This window comes from Emys orbicularis, chromosome 9, assembly GCF_028017835.1.
Source record: "Emys orbicularis isolate rEmyOrb1 chromosome 9, rEmyOrb1.hap1, whole genome shotgun sequence".
Taxonomy (NCBI): domain Eukaryota; kingdom Metazoa; phylum Chordata; order Testudines; family Emydidae; genus Emys; species Emys orbicularis.
The window spans coordinates 54860714-54879128 of NC_088691.1; the positions used below are offsets into that span (position 1 = coordinate 54860714).

The 18415-nt window shown below is 49.4% G+C and overlaps 1 protein-coding gene across 2 annotated transcripts in view; it reads left to right on the top strand.

Moving 5' to 3' along the window:
• Positions 1-5793: 5793 nt before the first annotated feature.
• DGKG (diacylglycerol kinase gamma) overlaps positions 5794-18415 on the top strand; it is a 114145-nt gene continuing 101523 nt past the window's right edge. For both annotated transcript variants that reach the window (XM_065410350.1, XM_065410351.1), the window contains exons 1-2: positions 5794-5860; positions 13737-13813. In XM_065410350.1, coding sequence (XP_065266422.1) covers positions 5794-5860; positions 13737-13813 — 144 coding nt within the window. The remainder of the gene's footprint in view (positions 5861-13736; positions 13814-18415) is intronic.

Genomic DNA, 18415 nt, shown 5'->3' on the forward strand with positions numbered 1-18415 from the left:
GTATTTCCAGTCTCAAGTAATTACTTTTTTGCCTGTTGAAAAAACAGGTTGGTCTAATACGGATATTGGCTACTGTGATCTTTAATATCAGAGCCAACGCAGGGACATTTCTAAGCCTTGGCCTGGACATGTAGTGCCAGATTTTTTCCAAGAAAGCAGTTTCCAGTTAGCCACCTACATTAGGGCCAGAAGTACTCAGCCCATATTCTGCACCCAACGTACTGATCTCTTTTTGAAAATCTGACCCTCAACTGATTGCAGGTGCAAGGAGTTGGATTGCAAAAATCTTCGTTTGACTAAATCAAGTTTCCTTTTCACATCATGTGCGGTTGGTGTGCTTTCTGCATCTCTCTCCTCTTAGGCAAGAGAACTAGACATGTCAGTTTCACCATCAAGTTCTCAGGCACTGTAGCATCAAGCTGCAACATTTGGCATCTAAATATTCCCCTAAATGTTCACTTTTTTCTGATGGAAGTTTAAGGCATCATCGTTTCTGCGTACCTAAGATTTTTTAGGAGCTTATTCTTACAAAAATGGAGGAGTGGGAACTCAATGGGGCTACTCACATGCGTAAGTATTTTCAGAATCCAGGCCTAAATTTGGTGCTAAAATTGATATGTGACCTACAAGAGTCACAAGAAATAACTAAAATGACTAGAACCAGAAGAGATTAAAAACTGAAGGTTTTTTGTCTGATTAACCTGAGTATATAAAGTGCTGCGAAATGCACTGTTTCTCCTGTGCAGTCAGTCGTTTCGCCCCCTTTAAGTTATGAAGGTTTTCAAAAAAGGAACAGGGGACAGTAAGATTGTAAATCCACCAAAATCAGGGGACTTAGAACTCAGGATAATATCTGAATCCGCTGTTCACTCATACAGCTGTGATGAGCACAAAGAAGACGGGAGCTCCCCAACTGGAAAAAAAAATTGTTCAAGAAGTGAAGTCCTATGTTTGAGTGATAGAAAATCAAACCGACAAGCGTTATTTTTCAGCTCAGACAGATGGGGAAACAGAGTGAGATCATTCCATGGAGTCTCTGCAGCAAGAGGCATTCTGGAGCAGATATTCTGTTTGGTTTCAAAAGTTTAGTTCATGTGATTAGATGCATAGGAGGTGTCCCCCACAAACTGAAAAATACTGCAAAACAATGCCTTGCTAACAGCCTTTTAAGGAAACACATAATATAAGTCTTGTAGACAGTAGTTGTAGATCAGACCTGTCCTATTTATGCAACATCTAGAGACACTGGTACTTAATTGCATTACAGAGAAATTCAGTGATAGGCCCTGTTCAAGGCCTGCAGCCTGGGGCTTCTCTAGGCTGGAGCTCCCCAGCTCCCTCTGCCCTTCCCCAGCACTGCTCCAACTCAGGTACCCTTCTCAGCTCCCCAGGCAGCCAGGTCCTTCTCTCTCAAAGGCGAGAGAGAGAGTCTGTGTGTGCTCCTGGCCCACTGCTCTTGTAGACATTAGTTGCTCATCCCTAATTGCTCCCCTGCACCATAGAGTCAGCGGGCTCTAGGGATGTGCCAGAGAATCCCTGGGATTTGGGCTATTAAATTTACACTAAACCTGAACGGTTTGAAAGCCATAACCAAAGATTTCAAACCCAGATTAAGAAGAGTGGGGAAGAGGTCATGGATGGTGCGCTCCGGGTCTTATTCGGGATCTGTAAAAAAGAATTTGGAGAGCAGAGTTTGGTGAGCGTGTGATCAGGGCCGGCTCCAGGCACCAGCTTAACAAGCAGGTGCTTGGGGCGGCCACTTCGGAGAGGGGCGGCACGTCCAGCTGTTCGGCGGCAATTCGGCGGACGGTCCCTCACTCCTGCTCGGAGCGAAGGACCTCCCGCCGAATTGCCGCCGCAGATCGCGATCGCGACTTTTTGTTTGTTTGTTTGTTTGTTTGGCTGCTTGGGGTGGCCAAAACCCTGGAGCCGGCCCTGCGTGTGATAGATGTGGTGAGTGCATTACACATGCTGTGGGAGTGACCAGTCTGGCATGTGCCCCCCAGCACTCCTTGACACATGCTGGATAGATTAGGGAGGCGGTGTGTCTTAGTGGAAAGGGCACAGGACTGGGACTTTGGAGGCCTAGATTCTGTTCCTGGCTCTGCTGTGGGGTGACCTTGGGCACTTCATCACTCAGTGCCAAGATGGGAGTAATGCTCCTGACCTCCTTGGTAAAGTGCTGGGAGAGCTGCTGACGATTAGAGAGGGGTGTTATTAATACCAGTATGCTCAATGTCACTGGCACCTGCCGCTCCAGTACAGACAGGGGAATTCAGAGCTTGTAGTTTGCCCTCAGATGTTCATTTTCCTCATTTTAAATAAGTAAGCTTGCTCTCCTGAATCAAATGCCTTTTTCATCTATTGAAAGAGCAACTGTCTGACGGCTAGACCTGATGGATGAGAGCACCTGTCTGATGTTGCCTGAAGCCGGCTGCCCTTTCACAAACCCTGCTGGGTCTCTGTGTAGAACATCTAATAAAATAAGAGTTGTGTTGAAATTGACAATCAACATTTAGCAGGCAGAGGAGCCTAAAATCAAGCCCAGGTGGCTCTCATATGTTCTGCATGTACCTCCTGGAAAAGCCGACCTTTCCCAAATGTCACTGTAGCAATTCACTTAGTAAAGGAGCTTACGGATTCGGAAGGCTGCAGATTGATTGTTGGGAAGCTGTCAGTTCCAGGAGGCTTCCCACAAGGGCTCTGACATTTCCTCAATGACTGAGATTTTGGGGGAGCTACATTTAGGAGTTATTCATTCGTGTTTCCTCCTCGTCAATTTTTAATGTAGATCAATGGTTTTCCACCTTTTTGCATTTGTGGACCCCTAAAAATTTTCAAATGGAGGTGCGGACCCCTTTGGAAATCTTAGACATAATCTGCAGACCCTTGATTGAAAACCACTGATTTAGATTAAAAAAAACCAAATGATTAGTCACAGGATCTGTCAGAGGGTTAGGACCAATTCTCATAGATGAAGGAATGATCTTCTGGCTTTAAGGCCTCCTGTCCTCTCCCTTCGCTAATGAATAGTGCAGTTCTTTCTACTCATATCAAATTGAATTTTCTCTGGGAAATGTAAGTGGTAAATACACAAAGTGAGAGCACTTTAAAGTACTGATGAGAGATTACAGATTCTACTGATATTTCTCATTTCTTTAGTAAAATGGAATCCCTCACACAGGCAGAATCTTTCCAAGTGGAAGAATTTTTAGGGCAGCCACTGTATATGGCTCGAGATCTAGAGAGATTCAGCGCAAGAGCCAGATGTTAACTCAGCTTCTAATGTCCAACTTCCAGCCACAACCATATTCTATCTAATCTACTTGTCTGACATTTGGAAGCTCCATCTGAAGAGGCCACGGTACTAGGAATTTTCACGGCACATCTGCTCTGCCCAGAATATTTTTCTGATCTTTTTAACAGCCATAACCAGCCACCTCTGTTATAAATGGAACAGTCCCTTGCCTTGCTGTTCATTAGCCTTGGATACACCTCTGAAATCATCCCACAGATAGAGAGGTTCAACCGCCTTGGAGGAGAAATCAGAATTAAAATAATGGTTCATGCTGCTTCTCATAGAGTCTCAATTGCTTCCCAACCCAGTGCCCATTTTGCACCTTCTCTGTGGCAGCTACAGTGCTGATGGAGCAGGTTGAACTATGAAGCTCAGTACCTCAGCTGGTGTCTATTTAGACTGGGGCATGCATGAGAGCAAACTGGCTGAGGGTCAACCCAGACAAGAAGGGGATGGTGGGTGGGGGAAGCAGCTGGGGGTGATAACATAAGAACGGACATACTGGGTCAGACCAATGGTCCATCCAGCCCAGTATCCTGTCTTCTTAATTGACCAATGCCAGGTGCTTCAGAGGGCATGAACAGAACAGGGCAATTATTGAGTGATCCATCTCCTGTTATCCACTCCCAGGTTCTGGCAGTTGGAGGCAGATGGCAGAAGTAATATCAATCTGAGGGAGTGCGTCCACCATTAGTCACTAGGGTTTGGAATTTAGGGGTGATTCTAACCCCCCCGCTGCTATCTGACCATCATATTACAGCCAGAGCCCAGTCAGCTTTGTATTAGCTGCGTCCAGCTAGGAGGTGGTGGCCTTTCCTTTTGGACGTGAGTCTGACCACTGTCGCCCAGATCTTTGTCATCTCAGGATTAGACTGTTGCAATGTGCTGTACATGGGGCTACCCCTGAAAACCATTCAGAGACTGACGCTGGTGCAGATCGAGATGGCTCACTTACAGAGCAGGGCATCTCCCGGGAACACATGGCCCCGGCACTCAGGGGTTGACACTGGCTGTCCACTGGTCTCCGGGTAGAGTTTAAGATGTTGGTTATGACCTGTAAAGCCCTAACTGGCCTGGGACCGGCCTACCTGAGGCATCGCCTCTGCCCCATGCCATGCTGCCACAGCTGTGGTTTGCAGGGGCGCTCGAGCTGACTCTCCCTCGTTATCCAAGCGGGGGCGGGGTTTCAGAGAAGGGGCGGGGCATGGGTGGTGTCTCAGAGGAGGGGAGGGGCAGGAGGCGGGGAAATGATGTTCAGTTTTGTGCGTGTTACACACATCTCTGTAGGAGAAAGGCCTGGCTGAATTCCTGTTCTCTCTAACTGCCCCTATGCATAGGAGCCGGAGGGGGGACATGCCGGCTGCTTCCCAGGAGCCACGCGGTGCGGAGGTTAGCAGGGAGCCTGCCAGCCCTGCTGCGCAATGCCACCAACCGGACAGTCTGACCATGCACCTCAGCTATTCTAACCTGCAGAATTCCAGTGTAATGTACAAGAGAGCCAGGTCTCCAGGGAGAGCAGTGCTCACATAATAACCCACTGCAGAAATGGGGGTGTCGTTAAACACACGAGGGCACATGCTCCAGTACACACTCTTTATGTGTTCCTTACCCATATAAAACCAGCGAGCCCAACACCAATCAATACGAAGAACAGTGCCTCTCCTGCATTCTGCCGGGTGGGGTGGGGGGGGTGATGAGTTACCTCCAAGCCGGGCAGCTCTTCGGGAGGGGCTACGTGCTTTATTCATGTTTTCCCAGCATTTACATGGGGGTTTTCATAAAACGTTAGACTTACTGTCTCAGATCCAAGCAAGCGTTTGCCCCTTTCTACTAAGCATTATGGTGACTAGGGCTGAAGACCAGGTGTCTTACTTGAGGCCCCATTTAATGTGATTGTGACTCCACCCACTTAGAAACCTGACTCAGCACGTTTCTCTAGCCACTGGGACATCACAGCCAGTAGTTTTGCCTTACTAGTTTGTTAGTCAAATAGCTGGTCACTATTGGATTCCGCTATTTCGAGTTCATTGTCCCTGGTCGCTTCTACATCTGCAGTGTCATCCTTTGAGAGAGGCTGGAAGTGAGCCCGTTTCAGAGTAATAATTATGTCTACTCATCCATGACTCCAAACAACCTGCATAAGCTTTGATTAAGGCTTTGAATCTACTGAGAAGCAGGCAGATAATTAGTGTAAGTGATTCTTTTGCCTGCATTTCTTCCTATTCTAGGAGTGAAGAGCCTGAAATAGCATTCTCCAGTTGGTGTGTCTGAAGCACCTACTCATGGAATCCCTCCACACAACGGTCTTAGCGATGGGTCTGAAACACGAGGCCTTTGCACTCATCCTGCTGGTGATCTGAAATGTGTACCTGGGACAGAGCAGGCACTGACCAACGGCAATGAACCTGGGCAGCTCCTAGTTCCGCTGGTGTGGATCTTCATTACCCCTTCACTGTGAAAGTGTGGCCTGGGCTCTCCAAAGGCTCCCCTGAAAGATGAGTGATGGCGCGTGGATCTCCCTCAGCCCGACAGAATTTGCGCAGCTCCAGCAATATTCTGATTGTGAGTACTGGAATTCTCTCCTAGCTCTGCTGTCATGTGTGGCTGGCTGTGGGGCGTGTAAGGGGGGAGGAATGAGTGGCCTTGACAACAGCCCAGGCATCTCCAGAACTTTCTGTACAAGACAAATATGGCTGTATTCTCCTTTTCCTAGTGACTGTACCTAGAGCCCATTCCATGGTGCAGCATCAGCCATCTCCTCACTGCCTGGGAAATAGGCAAACTAAAGCACTGAGCAGTAATGACCCACAGAGGTCTTATACGGAACTTTATAGATCCTGCAGATGCTACCAGTCATCTGTGTTCTCAGAGGCTTTGCGCACATGTTGTGTGTAGGAACACGGTGTAGTTACTCTGTTTATCACTGAACCCATCACGATGTCTTTTATGGTAGTGCTGTGATGAACTCAGGTGCAGTAATACGGTAGCTGTGGAGTAGACACACTGACTCAGCACTACAGTTGGCTGGGAATTTTTCGGCTGAATTTCTTTTGTTGGAAAATGACCGTTTGTTGAAATTGAAATGTATGGGGCCATGTATTGGTTTTGACAAAATGTTTGTTGGGAGGGTTTCCCCGGTGCAGGATGGCCTCCAGGGAGACTCAACCCACAACAGGCCAGTGGTGAGAACACTTGCTTTGGATGTGAGTGTCCCCATGGAAGTAGGCAGAGCAGGGATTGGAATGTGGGTCTTCCATATCTCATCTGTGTGCGTCTTTTGGCTGGGCTGGGCTGGGGAAAGGTCTCTCTCTCTCTCTCTTGTTCCTCACAAAAAAATTCAAAAAGGCTCCTTTTCATTCCCCGGCAGAAGGCAAACAAATGTTAACACCTTGAAGTCTTTCACAAAAGAGAATTCTTGTTCTCCAGTCAGCCCTACTCAGCATAACTCAGCAGTTGTCCATCATTTCTGTACCGGGTCGCCCCTGTCCCAGGAGCTGTCCTGTTTGTCACAAGTCTGGCCTGTAATATTGGTAGAACTGGGGGGGAGGGAGTTTGGTCAGGTCCGTTTTTCTCCCATTAACCTTATTACCATGATTTAATCTTTCAGAGATTAGCCTAACATCATTTTTCAGCAGCCGTGTCGCTGATTAGGGGACGCTGTCTCCAGAAACATAGAAGATTTCGTGGGCTTATTTCTACAGTGGCTGGATTAGACCCTTCAAGTCTATTCCCGCTTTCAGGCAAGGGCAGCGTTTTCCTGTGGTATTCCGCTCTATTTTGATCCTGTGTGACTAAATCCAGGTTATCTGAACCCACCACATCTCCTGGGGCCCTGAGACCAGAGCAAAGAGAATTAAAAGTAAACTGGCGCCCATTAAAGCATTCTAGGAAGTAACTCTTCTCAAGTATTTATAGCCGCAGCGCTCCTGAAAAGAGCCTGGTCGGAAAGCAGCTCTGCTCCCTTTGCAGGGGGTGCCTGCGGGCTCAGCGATTTTCCATCCCTGGGGTGATGAGGAGGAGGAACAGCTACAATGGCAACATTCCGGCCCTTTAGCAGGACCTGCTTTGCATCACTAGTTGGAGGCTAGCCACTGCTGTAGGGCTGCCTGGCAGAAATCCCTCCTGCCTTCGGTTTAGGCAGCATCCGGAGGTGATGGTTTACTTCAGCTGCTCCAGAGTCCCTGGGGAAGCTCAGATCTTGATCCCTTTGCAGTAAACTAAAGTTGTTTTACCCATTGTTTGGACCAAATCACTGTCCCGTCCACCCCCACATTGGACCCACCCCCTGTTCTCCCTTCCACTGCTGCATCGGGTCTAGCTGCTTGTTACTGCCGTCAAGGCCCTGCCGAGCACTGGCACGCTGAGCAAGGATCTGCAGGAGGAAATCCTTGTCAGATAGCCTTCTGCAATCAGAAGGGGACAATCTGGCCTAGACTTAGACAATATATTTACAGGAAAGTCTACAAAAGGGAACACTCTAGAGACAGGTCAGAAAGAGCAAAACATTCTTTAGTGAGCACTTATCAAAAATGAGATTTGTAACTTCAGGGCAGTTAAAAAAATAAAGAGCCAAGAAAGACATTAAGGAGAAACAAACAAAACATTATAAAATACAGCTGATGTTTGGGAAGCAATGATGTATGTGGAGTATCCTGCGTCTGAATCAAGTGCTGCAGCTTCAGAAAGTGGGTTCTGTTTTATTTAAGCACAGACAATAAAATAACTATGATAATGCTAAATCCAAAAAAAAGATATGCAACATCTTCATTTTATTAATTGACGTTTGGCAAGAAATGGAAACTCAGATGAGTTTGATGGAGAAAATTACTAACCTTATCTATGTTAGAGTTATGGTAGTAATATAAGGGAAATTGATATCTTACAAAACGACGCATAGTCTCTCCATTCCCAGACCTCACTCTGTCTTTGTCCAACATTCCACAGCAGCAAAGGAAGTGTTTTGAGCACTAAAGGGCTTATGAATGTGCAATATCCTTCCAATATATTAAGAGAAAGGTGGGTTGCAATCTGAGGCTAAAAAGGACGTAACCTTGACAGACAAATTGTCTGTACCAGTGAATTCAGAGAACTACACAAATCACACAATGTTTACCCTAACTTCTCATTTAAAGTGCTTCCTATTTAAATCGTACATGGCCTTAATTTGACCAGCCTCACTATTTGTTTTAATCTGGAGTACATTGTGTTATATTTTACTTTTATCTGAAACAATCTAACTTTGACTCTGATCGACCTGTTTATCATGTTTTATTGCAGAAAAAACATCACTAGAAGCCGGTAGTGGCGAAGAACTAAATTTTGATTTCTGGTCTGCTAATCTAACTGCTTTTTAAGCAGATATGCCTAGTGAGGGCTTGAAGGGGCCCAGGAAAATGCCTACTCCTCGGATTACTGGGTCCCTTTGCAAGCGCAGTTAACTCTGTGATAATCTAAAGCTCCAATTTCCTTTCTCCTCTCGGGGAGTGAAAAGGACTCCCTTAAACTCCCGACTGGTACAAATAATTTTCCTTAGACAGACAGTCGAGCTCTGTGGTGGCCAGGAGTTCTCTCACTAGGGCTTTCTCTGGCCCTCAGAGCTGGCGTCTGAGCCCCGCAAACACAAATGCACGTACCCTTTCTATCCCCAGAGGTAGGGAAGGTTGGAGCCCCATTTGCATGACAGAACGTATATTTAGCATGACGTTCTTGAGAGCCCCTGGATTGCAAAACATGGCATCTTCAGCCTAGTGCTCCCTCCAGCTCTCAGCTGCTCTGCCCTGCCTGGGTGGTTCCTAGCCAGCTGTAAACTATCCCACTGATCTGCCACTCCGCCGCGGTTCACTGAGTGCGCCGCTTCCACAGCCAGGCGACCTACTTCACCTCCTTTTGCTTTTCAGCTTCCCACGTTGCTATGAAGATCTTGATCCTCTGTAGTTTTACCCATGAGTCTATTTTTATCTGATGCCTGTGTGACTCCTTGTTACTTTCCTGCTCTCTCCTCCCGTTCAGCTGCAATGTCCATCTCATCTTTTAACAGACAGCTCTTTTGCTAGACCTGGGTGTCACACCCGGACCTCACCTTGCTTGTGCCCCCAGACTCCTCTCCGTACCTGTCCCGCGAGCCCTCCACCTCATCTACTTCCACCACCACTTGGCCTGGCCTGCGTGCGGCCCTCCCCCCTTTCCCTGAAACCTCATTGTCTGACCTGTGCATCCGCCCAGCCTTCCCATAGAAGCCCCTCTTGTCTCGGCTGGGGAATCCCACCCACCCTTCATGACCTTCACTTGGAGTCATTTCACTTTGTACTGTCCTCTGCTGCTTGCATTAGTCTCTAGCAGGGGGCAGCTGCCATGGGCATTTTCCTCCTGGCTGCTCTGGTACTCGATCCCTCCCATGCAGGAGGAAAGTGGCTTCCTGTCTCACATGGAAGCTGAGCGGAGGGAGGGGGCTGCCAAGTCTCCTTCCATAGTAGGCTCTTGTGCAGGTGAGGGAGGGCAGCAGAAATCTGGGGACAGAAAGGCTGCTCCCCTTCCAGGTAAAAGTCCCCTCCCCTGACCCATGGACAGCAGGCAGGGAAGATTTGCTGCAGGGTGTGGGATGGATGGAGGGGCGTGGTGCAAGGTGGGGAATGCTGAGGGGCTGCAGGAGTCAGTGAGGGGGGCAGGGTGTGGAGCCACACTCAGCAGCAGGGAGATGGGGGAAAGGCTGGGTTCTGAAAGAAAGACTTTGTAGAATCTAGTGTAACCCTTCTGCAAGGTGGAGACAGCAGCAACAAGGGCTGGGTTCAGTATCTAGGGGTTCCTTTTCAACAATACAAGACAAAACAGGCTCGAGCCCCCACCCAGTGGCCAGGACAATTACACACCACCCCCTGGGCGCCTCTAAGAGGCAATACTTCCCCTCTCGCAAGCACAGAGTCTGAGTGTGGCAAAACCTTTTAATAAAAGGAGGGAATTAACTCAGCATTAATTTGGGAAAACACCGCAACTAGGGTTCATAAACACAAACCATGAGCAAAAGACCCACCCCAAGTAAGTTGGGCAATGTCCTTTTCCTTCAGGGTCTTAATTCCAGCAACCCAAAAGTCCCTTTAACATGCCCATCCCTTCTCTGTACCCCACTCACAGTTGCTGTCCTTGGCCAGCGCAGCCCCAGAGTTCAGAGGTTCATCCACAGAGTTCACCTCCCACCCTGTGTAGAAGGGGTGGAGTAAGGAGGTACCTTATACGCTGCACTGCTCGGGCACTCGCTCGTCGCCCCAACGGCCGCTTGCCACGCCTCTGCAGGGCTCTGCCCTGGCCCTCTCCACCAGCCTCCCTGCTGGCTGCTTGCCACACCTCTCCGCCAGCCAGGCTGCTGGCCACGCCTCTCCACCAGCCTCCCTGCTGGCTGCTTGCCACACGTCTCTGCCAGCTGCCCAGCTGGCCACTCACCAAGGTGTCTTCAGGGCCCCCCCCACACAACACAGGTCTCAGTGATTTCAGCTGTTAGTGGGGGAGCCCCACTGCTGGTTTACACTGGGCAGTCTCTTGCAACAGAGACACTGTCCCAAAGGAGATCTAATACTTAGACCGAGGTATCAGTGATTTCAGCTCTGCAGCATGTAACAAGACTCTCAATTGAGTCTAAATTAGCTCTTGTATTATATCATGGAGAGCGGAAGAGTCATATGGTGCTTAGGCTCTGTCCCCACCCTCTCTCCACTCATTGGGCTTTGGAAACATGTCCCCTGCCTAGCAAGTTCCATTCAGTTGAGGGTGAGTCCCTCCATTGTGGTATGCCAGGTACAGTTCTGCTGCTCTCGGTTCACACAACAAGGATAACAACCCTTTATTACTCCTACCCCAATAATAAGGAGACTGGGGATCCAACACCAGCCACAAGTGATCATTTGGGCAAGCAATCCCATCATGCTGAACACCTAGGTAGGATGGGGGTGTCCGTGCAAATGAGATCAGCTTCTGAAGGATTTTTTCACAGCTCACCACTAGATGTTAGGGGAGAGCAAATTCAGATTCTGCTTACACCAGCATCAGTCTGGATGTTGGGAACAAGTCACGTGCAGCCTTGGGGTCAGGCTTGAAAAGCAACTGGGAAGCATGGGGCAGGGCATCCTGGCCTGTTTCCCATTCAAGGGGGTCCCAAGTCACTCCTGGGTCAGATGTCTCATTGCGGGTGAGTCGCCTTCGATAGCATGTGCCACTGAGGAAGGCACTTAGACTCCATGGCCTCCGGGAGCGAATGCTGCCTTAGCAATGGCATGTGGAATCTCTCACCTCTGGGCCACTTGCTGAGACTCTGCCTAGACCATTAACTCACCAAGGGGCAGCACCAGCCAGTGGTGTTCAGTGGCCTAGATGGTCTCAGGTCAGCGATTAGTGGGAAGGTGTATGCATGGTGAAGACCACTATTCTAGCTGGCACCCTTATAGGGCACGGGATAAGTGTCCCTATCCTACCGAGGTGCTTCCTTAAAGTCAGGCTGGAGGCATGCTGGCCCGGCTAGTGCAGCAAGGTCACAGTGCCACTGTCTGTGCTGTGCCCGCTTCTATGCTTTCCAGAGCAGCCGCTCTGCACCATTCCCACACAAGACTCCGCCCAGTTCGAACACTGCAATGAGAACAATCATCCAGTCAGCGCTGCCTTGGGGTCTTGCTGTGAAGCAGGATCTCCATTCTGCTTGTAAAAAGAACAAGAGTACTTGTGGCACCTTAGAGACTAACAAATTTATTAGAGCATAAGCTTTCGTGGGCTACAGCCCACTTCTTCGGATGCATATAGATGGGCTGTAGCCCACGAAAGCTTATGCTCTAATAAATTTGTTAGTCTCTAAGGTGCCACAAGTACTCCTGTTCTTTTTGCAGATACAGACTAACACGGCTGCTACTCTGAATTCTGCTTGTAGGCACCATTCTCCCTCCTGGGCACCTGCTGCTCTGGGATCCATTGCAGCTGGGTTTTTCCTCCTTGTCTGCCACGCGTGGAGGCTCCTCCTTGTTTTGCCCTCCCTGTAGTGATGGCAGGTGGAGCTGGGCAGAGACCTGATAACCTCGCTAACTCCTCAATGTGTCCTCTCCACTTGAAGTGGCAGAAGGTTCCGCTGGGCATCTCCGGGCTTTGTTTCCAGGCAGGCACTTTTTCTAGTCTTGTGTTGATTTTTCTCCCCCTCCTTGGTGCCCCTGGCAGGGCGAGGGTTCTGAGAACAGGAGTCTGCAGGAAACTGGTATGTGAGGAAAAACATGGCAGTGAGGCAGGCCCAGCTAAGATGAAAGAGGCTTCTGCACACGGCCCAGCTGCGTGGTGCTCTCACTTTCTGTCTGGCAGCTGTCAGTTCAGCATCCTTGAACCTCCTGGATTGGCGTCCATACACACTATTGTCAGATGGATAAATTCAATGGTTTGTGAGACCTATGAACTATTCGTTAAAGATCCCCCATCCTGTGAGGGCTCCTTGTTTCGTGGGTAGAACAGCACAGTGCTTTGTTCAAGTAACATTGCTGTGTAGTTACCTGGTCTTCAGTGTATTCTATTAGCCATCACTTCAAAACAGATGTGTTGTCTTTGTTGGATGTGGGTTCTGCAGTCTCTCTTGCTGTTTTTCCTTCATTAAAACCTTTTACATGGTGGGGAAGGAAGAAGAAAAGCAAAAAACCAACCAACCAAAACCACCCTCCAATCAGAGCAGGTTTTCATCGTGGTTCAGTTGTAAGTTTCTCTCCTGTTTGTGCAGATTGGTTTTACGGCTGGCCACTTCCCAGCTGTAATGGGAGCACCAGGTGAACAAGAGAATTTACTGACGCAGCTATAATTTTTCTGTCCCTGAAGGTGGCAGCTGGTGCTCAATGAGACACCACCCAGGACATCACCCAATTTTGCATTAAATTCCAGTTAGACTATCTCAATCCCTTGTGGAGCATTCCTGCAGAGAGATGATGGGATTCCCTCTGACTGGGATCTGGCTTCATTTCCATGTTTTGTATATCCTTTATCCGCTTATGCATTTATTAAAGTGCCCTGGCTGCAGACAGCAACCCTCTCGTAATGTTCACCAGTCAGACTTGATAGTTTGTCTTCTCAGCTTGGGCCCAGTGCCTGGGAGTACAGCTCCCCCTGCTGGCTGCACATTGTGAAGCTAGAGCAGGAGGTTCAAAATAAGTAACTAGGAGTATGGAAGATGAGGAATAACCCCAGTTGTAATGCGGGGTGGAGCACCAGGTGTCTGCTCCAGAGAAGGGGAAATGATAGGTGGGTAAGTACATGGTACTGTTCCTAGCATGCTAGGCCTCTAGCTGTCCTACTGCTAAATGGGGGGCTTAATATCACTGGGAAAGCTTGTGACATCACAACTTGATCTGCTGTTAATGGTTTTCATGGCAAGCGGGGAAGTCTGTTCCTCCATCAGCATCACAGTGCTTCATATATGGTTCTGTCCTCCTAGATTCCACTAAGAAGCTGAAGGATGTCTTGGAAGAGTTCCAAGGGGACGGAGTCCTCTCAAAATATAACCCAGAGCAGGTAAGAAGGTTTATAACATCAGCACATTACATATTCATCCCCTTCCAACAGGCCAGAAAGGCTGATAAGTGTGTCATAGCTACTGAGCTAATTGCACCTCTTCCTCCCCACCCCGGTCTTTCCAAGCGCACCATGTCTCAGGCCTTGAGGATGGAGTTATGTGACTCTCCCATTCTCACACCAGGCTCTGGGCTGCAGTCACCCATGCATCAACTGCAATTACATCTGCAGGCCTGATGTATGTCGAGCAACTGGAGGTCTGTTCCCTCCGGGGCAATGACAGTGGTATCCAGTGACCACATGTTCTCCTGAAAGCAAGAGATAATTTATTTAGAACAAAAGTGTTTAAGAGAAAACAGATCTTAAAAACAATAGCCAGTCTGTACGCCTGCCTGCCTCTCCCTAAGGCTTACCATTCCCTGAAGCTGGGGAAGGCTCTAATGTCTTCAAACACTCCAGCAGGACCCATGTGTGTGTCCACGTGAGAGCTAACGGACAACTCCCTAGACAGCCCCTGGCAACTGACCCCCTTGGCAGGAATCAAGTAACTTTTTAACTGGGTGTAGCTCTTTGATCTAGTAACTCAGATCTCCCAGCATTTCAAGTGGCTAAAGCAGGACACAGCGCCACTCAGGTTTGGCCCTTCAATCCCTCGGAGATGGAGGTGGAGAGGTGGGCAGGCCAAACCTTTGGGCAGCCCTGAATGTGGGAAATGTTCTACTTCAGCTAGGATAGGGAGGTTTGGGGTTCACAGTAGGACAGTCCCATGAATCCCAGGACTGTTGGGAGGACTGATAATTCCCAGCTTTGGCAAAACCAGGCTTTCAACTTGGAGACAGGAAGCAGGATCCTTGACCCATTGTCTTTCAAGTGTGTACCTGGATGTTCTTGTTTGGGAAAACTGTGTTGCTTTCCTGCTTGTCCCCTTTGAATTCAAGTATTATAGGCCTATGATAAGCATCCTATGATCCCAGTATAAGTTATAGACTCTCTCTCTCAATAACTAGGTTACATATTGTGACAAAGTTCCTCCTCTATCTTGGTGGGTCCTGCACTTATTGGCGGATTTTCTTGCCTCAGAGATTCACCATGTGAGTTGGGGAACAGCCCAGAGACCTTCCCCTCTGGGAGAACCTACAGTCCAGGTCAATTGGGAGGTTTGGGGGGAACCCAGGCCCGCCCTCTACTCCGGGTTCCAGCCCAGGGCCCTGTGGACTGCAGCTGTCTATAGTGCCTCCTGTAACAGCTGCATGACAGCTACAACTCTCTGGGCTACTTCCCCATGGCCTCCTCCAAACACCGTCCTTATTCTCACCACAGGACCTTCCTCCTGGTGTCTGATAACGCTTGTGCTCCTCAGTCCTCCAGCAGCACACCCTCTCACTCTCAGCTCCTTGCACCTCTTGCTCCTCACACTCGCACCACAAACTGAAGTGAGCTCCTTTTTAAAATCCAGGTGCCCTGATTAGCCTGCCTTAATTGATTCTAGCAGCTTCTTCTTAATGGGCTCCAGGTGTCCTAATTAGCCTGCCTGCCTTAACTGGTTCTAGCAGGTTCCTGATTACTCTAGTGCAGCCCCTGCTCTGGTCACTCAGGGAACAGAAAACTACTCATCCAGTGACCAGTATATTTGCCCTCTACCAGACTTCTGTACCCCACTGGTCTGGGTCTGTCACAATATCAATGTTCTCAGATTATTACAAAGCTCCTCCATGTCATACATGTCAACCCCGCGAAAAAAATGCAGAAATGGGGTGCTTTTTTTTGGCTTAATTGGCTTGTGAGTTTCTTGTTGGCTATTTTTTTGCTTGTGGCTTGTTGCTTGTTTGGCTTGTACCTTGTTTCTTGTTGTAGCTTGTTGCTTCTTTTTTTTGATCGGCTCCCGGCAAGCAGGGGCAAGGGGGGACAAGCAGGGGCAAGGGGGGGCAAGCAGAGGGTAGGGGGATGCCCAGTGGGCCCACCACAGTCCCAGACTGCACGCCGGGGGGATCTAGTCACATAGAGTGTTGGGGTTCTTAGGGATTGGCTTGTTTGGGCCTTGTTTTTAAATGGGATTAGCTTGATTTTTGGCTTATTGTGAAAGTCGGGGTGCTTATTTCCCACGTGAAAGTTGGCAACTGTGCTCCATGTCTGTCACAGAGAGGAAAGAGTTTGCCACCTTCCCATTCCCCTCCATCAATAATATTTGGACTCCACTGGTTGGTTTGGTTGTCACCATTTACCCAAATACCTGATCTTTGCCCCTCCCCTCTGTATCATGATCAGTGGAACTGGAGTCAGAGCACCCATGTTCCCCGGAGGGACTATTAGTGATGGGACACCAGCAGAACAGGCAGTGCCGGGAGCTGGGCTGGAAGCAACACGGCCATGTGGACAGAGCAGTGCACAGGGTTTAATAAAGTTCACCTTGTTCAGCTTACCTGCCTCCAACCTCATTCTTTGCAAATGAAACGCGGTGGCAGCACCGGAGCGGTGAGCCGTGGCACTCGGTCTGACACCCCCAGCCCTGGATTGTGCAGACACAAACCTAGCTCAGCGATGGACCCGGGGGAAGGAGGAGTTGAGCTGTGCACAGACCTGGCCATGCAGGAGGATGACAACAGCAGGAAAATGAAACTGCTACTTTACCGTACTAGGGAACAGAGCAGAGAGGTCGGCACCGTTCTGAAGCTCACCATGGCCTCAAGCCTGACAGCAGTGACCTATTGCTCCCCAAAGCAGAACTGCAGAGTGACAAGAGACCCATCCTAAGGGAAGGGGATGGACCCCTATGCTACTGCCTTACACACACTGGCTGCCACATGCGATTCTGGGGACTTGTCAGCAGGGCTGTCCCGAGGGGCGGGCGGGGCCCGGGACATAGGTGCTGAGTTTCTAATCTGCTGGGGGGGTGCTCCCCCTGGCTCCACCCAGGCCCTGCCCTCACTCCACCCCTTCCCCAAGGCCCCACGCCCACTCACCTCTTCCTGCTCTGCCCCCTCCTCTGAGCGTGCTGCGTCCTCTCTCCTCCCCCCTCTCCCCTGCGCCTTCTGACACTGCAAATCATCTGATCCACGGCAGGCAGTAGGCACTGGGAGGGAGCGGGAGGTGCTGATCAGCGGGGCCCACCAGCAGGCAGGAGGCGCTGGGGGGAGGTTCTGGTAGGGGGGCTGCCGGTGAGCACTCCAGCCCCGAAGTGTGGGGCCCCCCAAAGCGTGGGACCCGGGGCAATCGCCCCAATTCACCATACCCAAGGGACAGCTCTGCTTGTCAGACTCCTTGATTCAGGACAGGACAGTCTGCGGCACTTGGGATCCTGCCTGCAGAAGCGGCTGCTCCAGGAAGATGATCTCAGACTAGACAGATGCTTACCCATGGGACGTGCAGTGGAAGCTGCAAGAGAAAGGATGACCGCCTTAGGAGGCACAACAGCCCCAGAAGTATGTACAGTGAGAAAACAGCAAAAGTGAGCAGGTGGCCAGGGCTCCATACCCATCGTGAGATGCACTTACCGAGGGAGACAGCATGAGCAGGTAGAGGAGACGGGCCCTGCACTGGACAGCATTGCAAGGAACGTGGCAAGTTGAGCCATTTTAGCAGCGTGTGCCAGAGCAGAGGAAGGATCCAGAAAGTTTCAGCCAGAATTGTACAAGAGGGGGAGGGCACATTGGACAGCGGTGGTGACACCATGACTCTCTCTGGAGCCCGAGAGCATATCAGGCTCAGGCTGTGGGCCAGGAAAGCAACAAGAGACCAGACCAACCTCTGTGCATACGACAGTGTTACTAGGGAAAAGCCTTGTATGATTTCAGCAGGCTAGCTGAATGATTCCTGCAATGATTCCTTGGTGTGAATTGCACTTGAACACGCCCATCACAAAGAGCAGGTGCAATCTAATAACGTACAATGAGCGCACAGTGCAGCCCATAGAAAAATGTCACCTCCTTATAACTAGTCTGGAAAACAACCCCCGGGGCCAGCTGAAGTTTGTGGTGGTGGATGGTAAGCACCACAGACCCCTCTTGGGGCATACAGCCGTACAAGCCATGGATCTGATCAAGGGGAGCATCAGACTTTTATAGAGGCAGAGCAAGAAGCAAAAGGGGGAGTTCCATGGACAATGGAGGTAATTTTAAGAGCATATGGGGATGTTTTCCAAGACAAGAGGTGCCTCAAAAGAAAGCTGAAACTGCAAGTACACCCCATAGTAGAACCTGGGTGTTTACCATGAAGGAAAATTCCAATGGCACCACGTAATCCAGCATTGAGCTTAGAAGTCTGCAGAGCAGGGGCATCAAATGGGGAACAAATATTTAATAATGGACTCTTCAGTCTAACAGTGAAAGGTATAATATGATCCAATGGCTGGAAGTTGAAGCTAGACGAATCCAGACTGAAAATAGGGAGTACATTTTTAATGGTGAGAGTAATTAACCATTGGATCAATTTACCCAAGGGTTGTGGAGGATTCTCCATTACTGACAATTTTTAAATCAAGATTGGCTCTTTTTCTAAAAGCTCTGCTCTAGGATTTATTGTGGGGCAGGTCTCTGGCCTGTGTTATACAGGAGGGCACACTAGATGATCATAATGGTCCCTTCTGGCCTTAGAATCTATGAATCA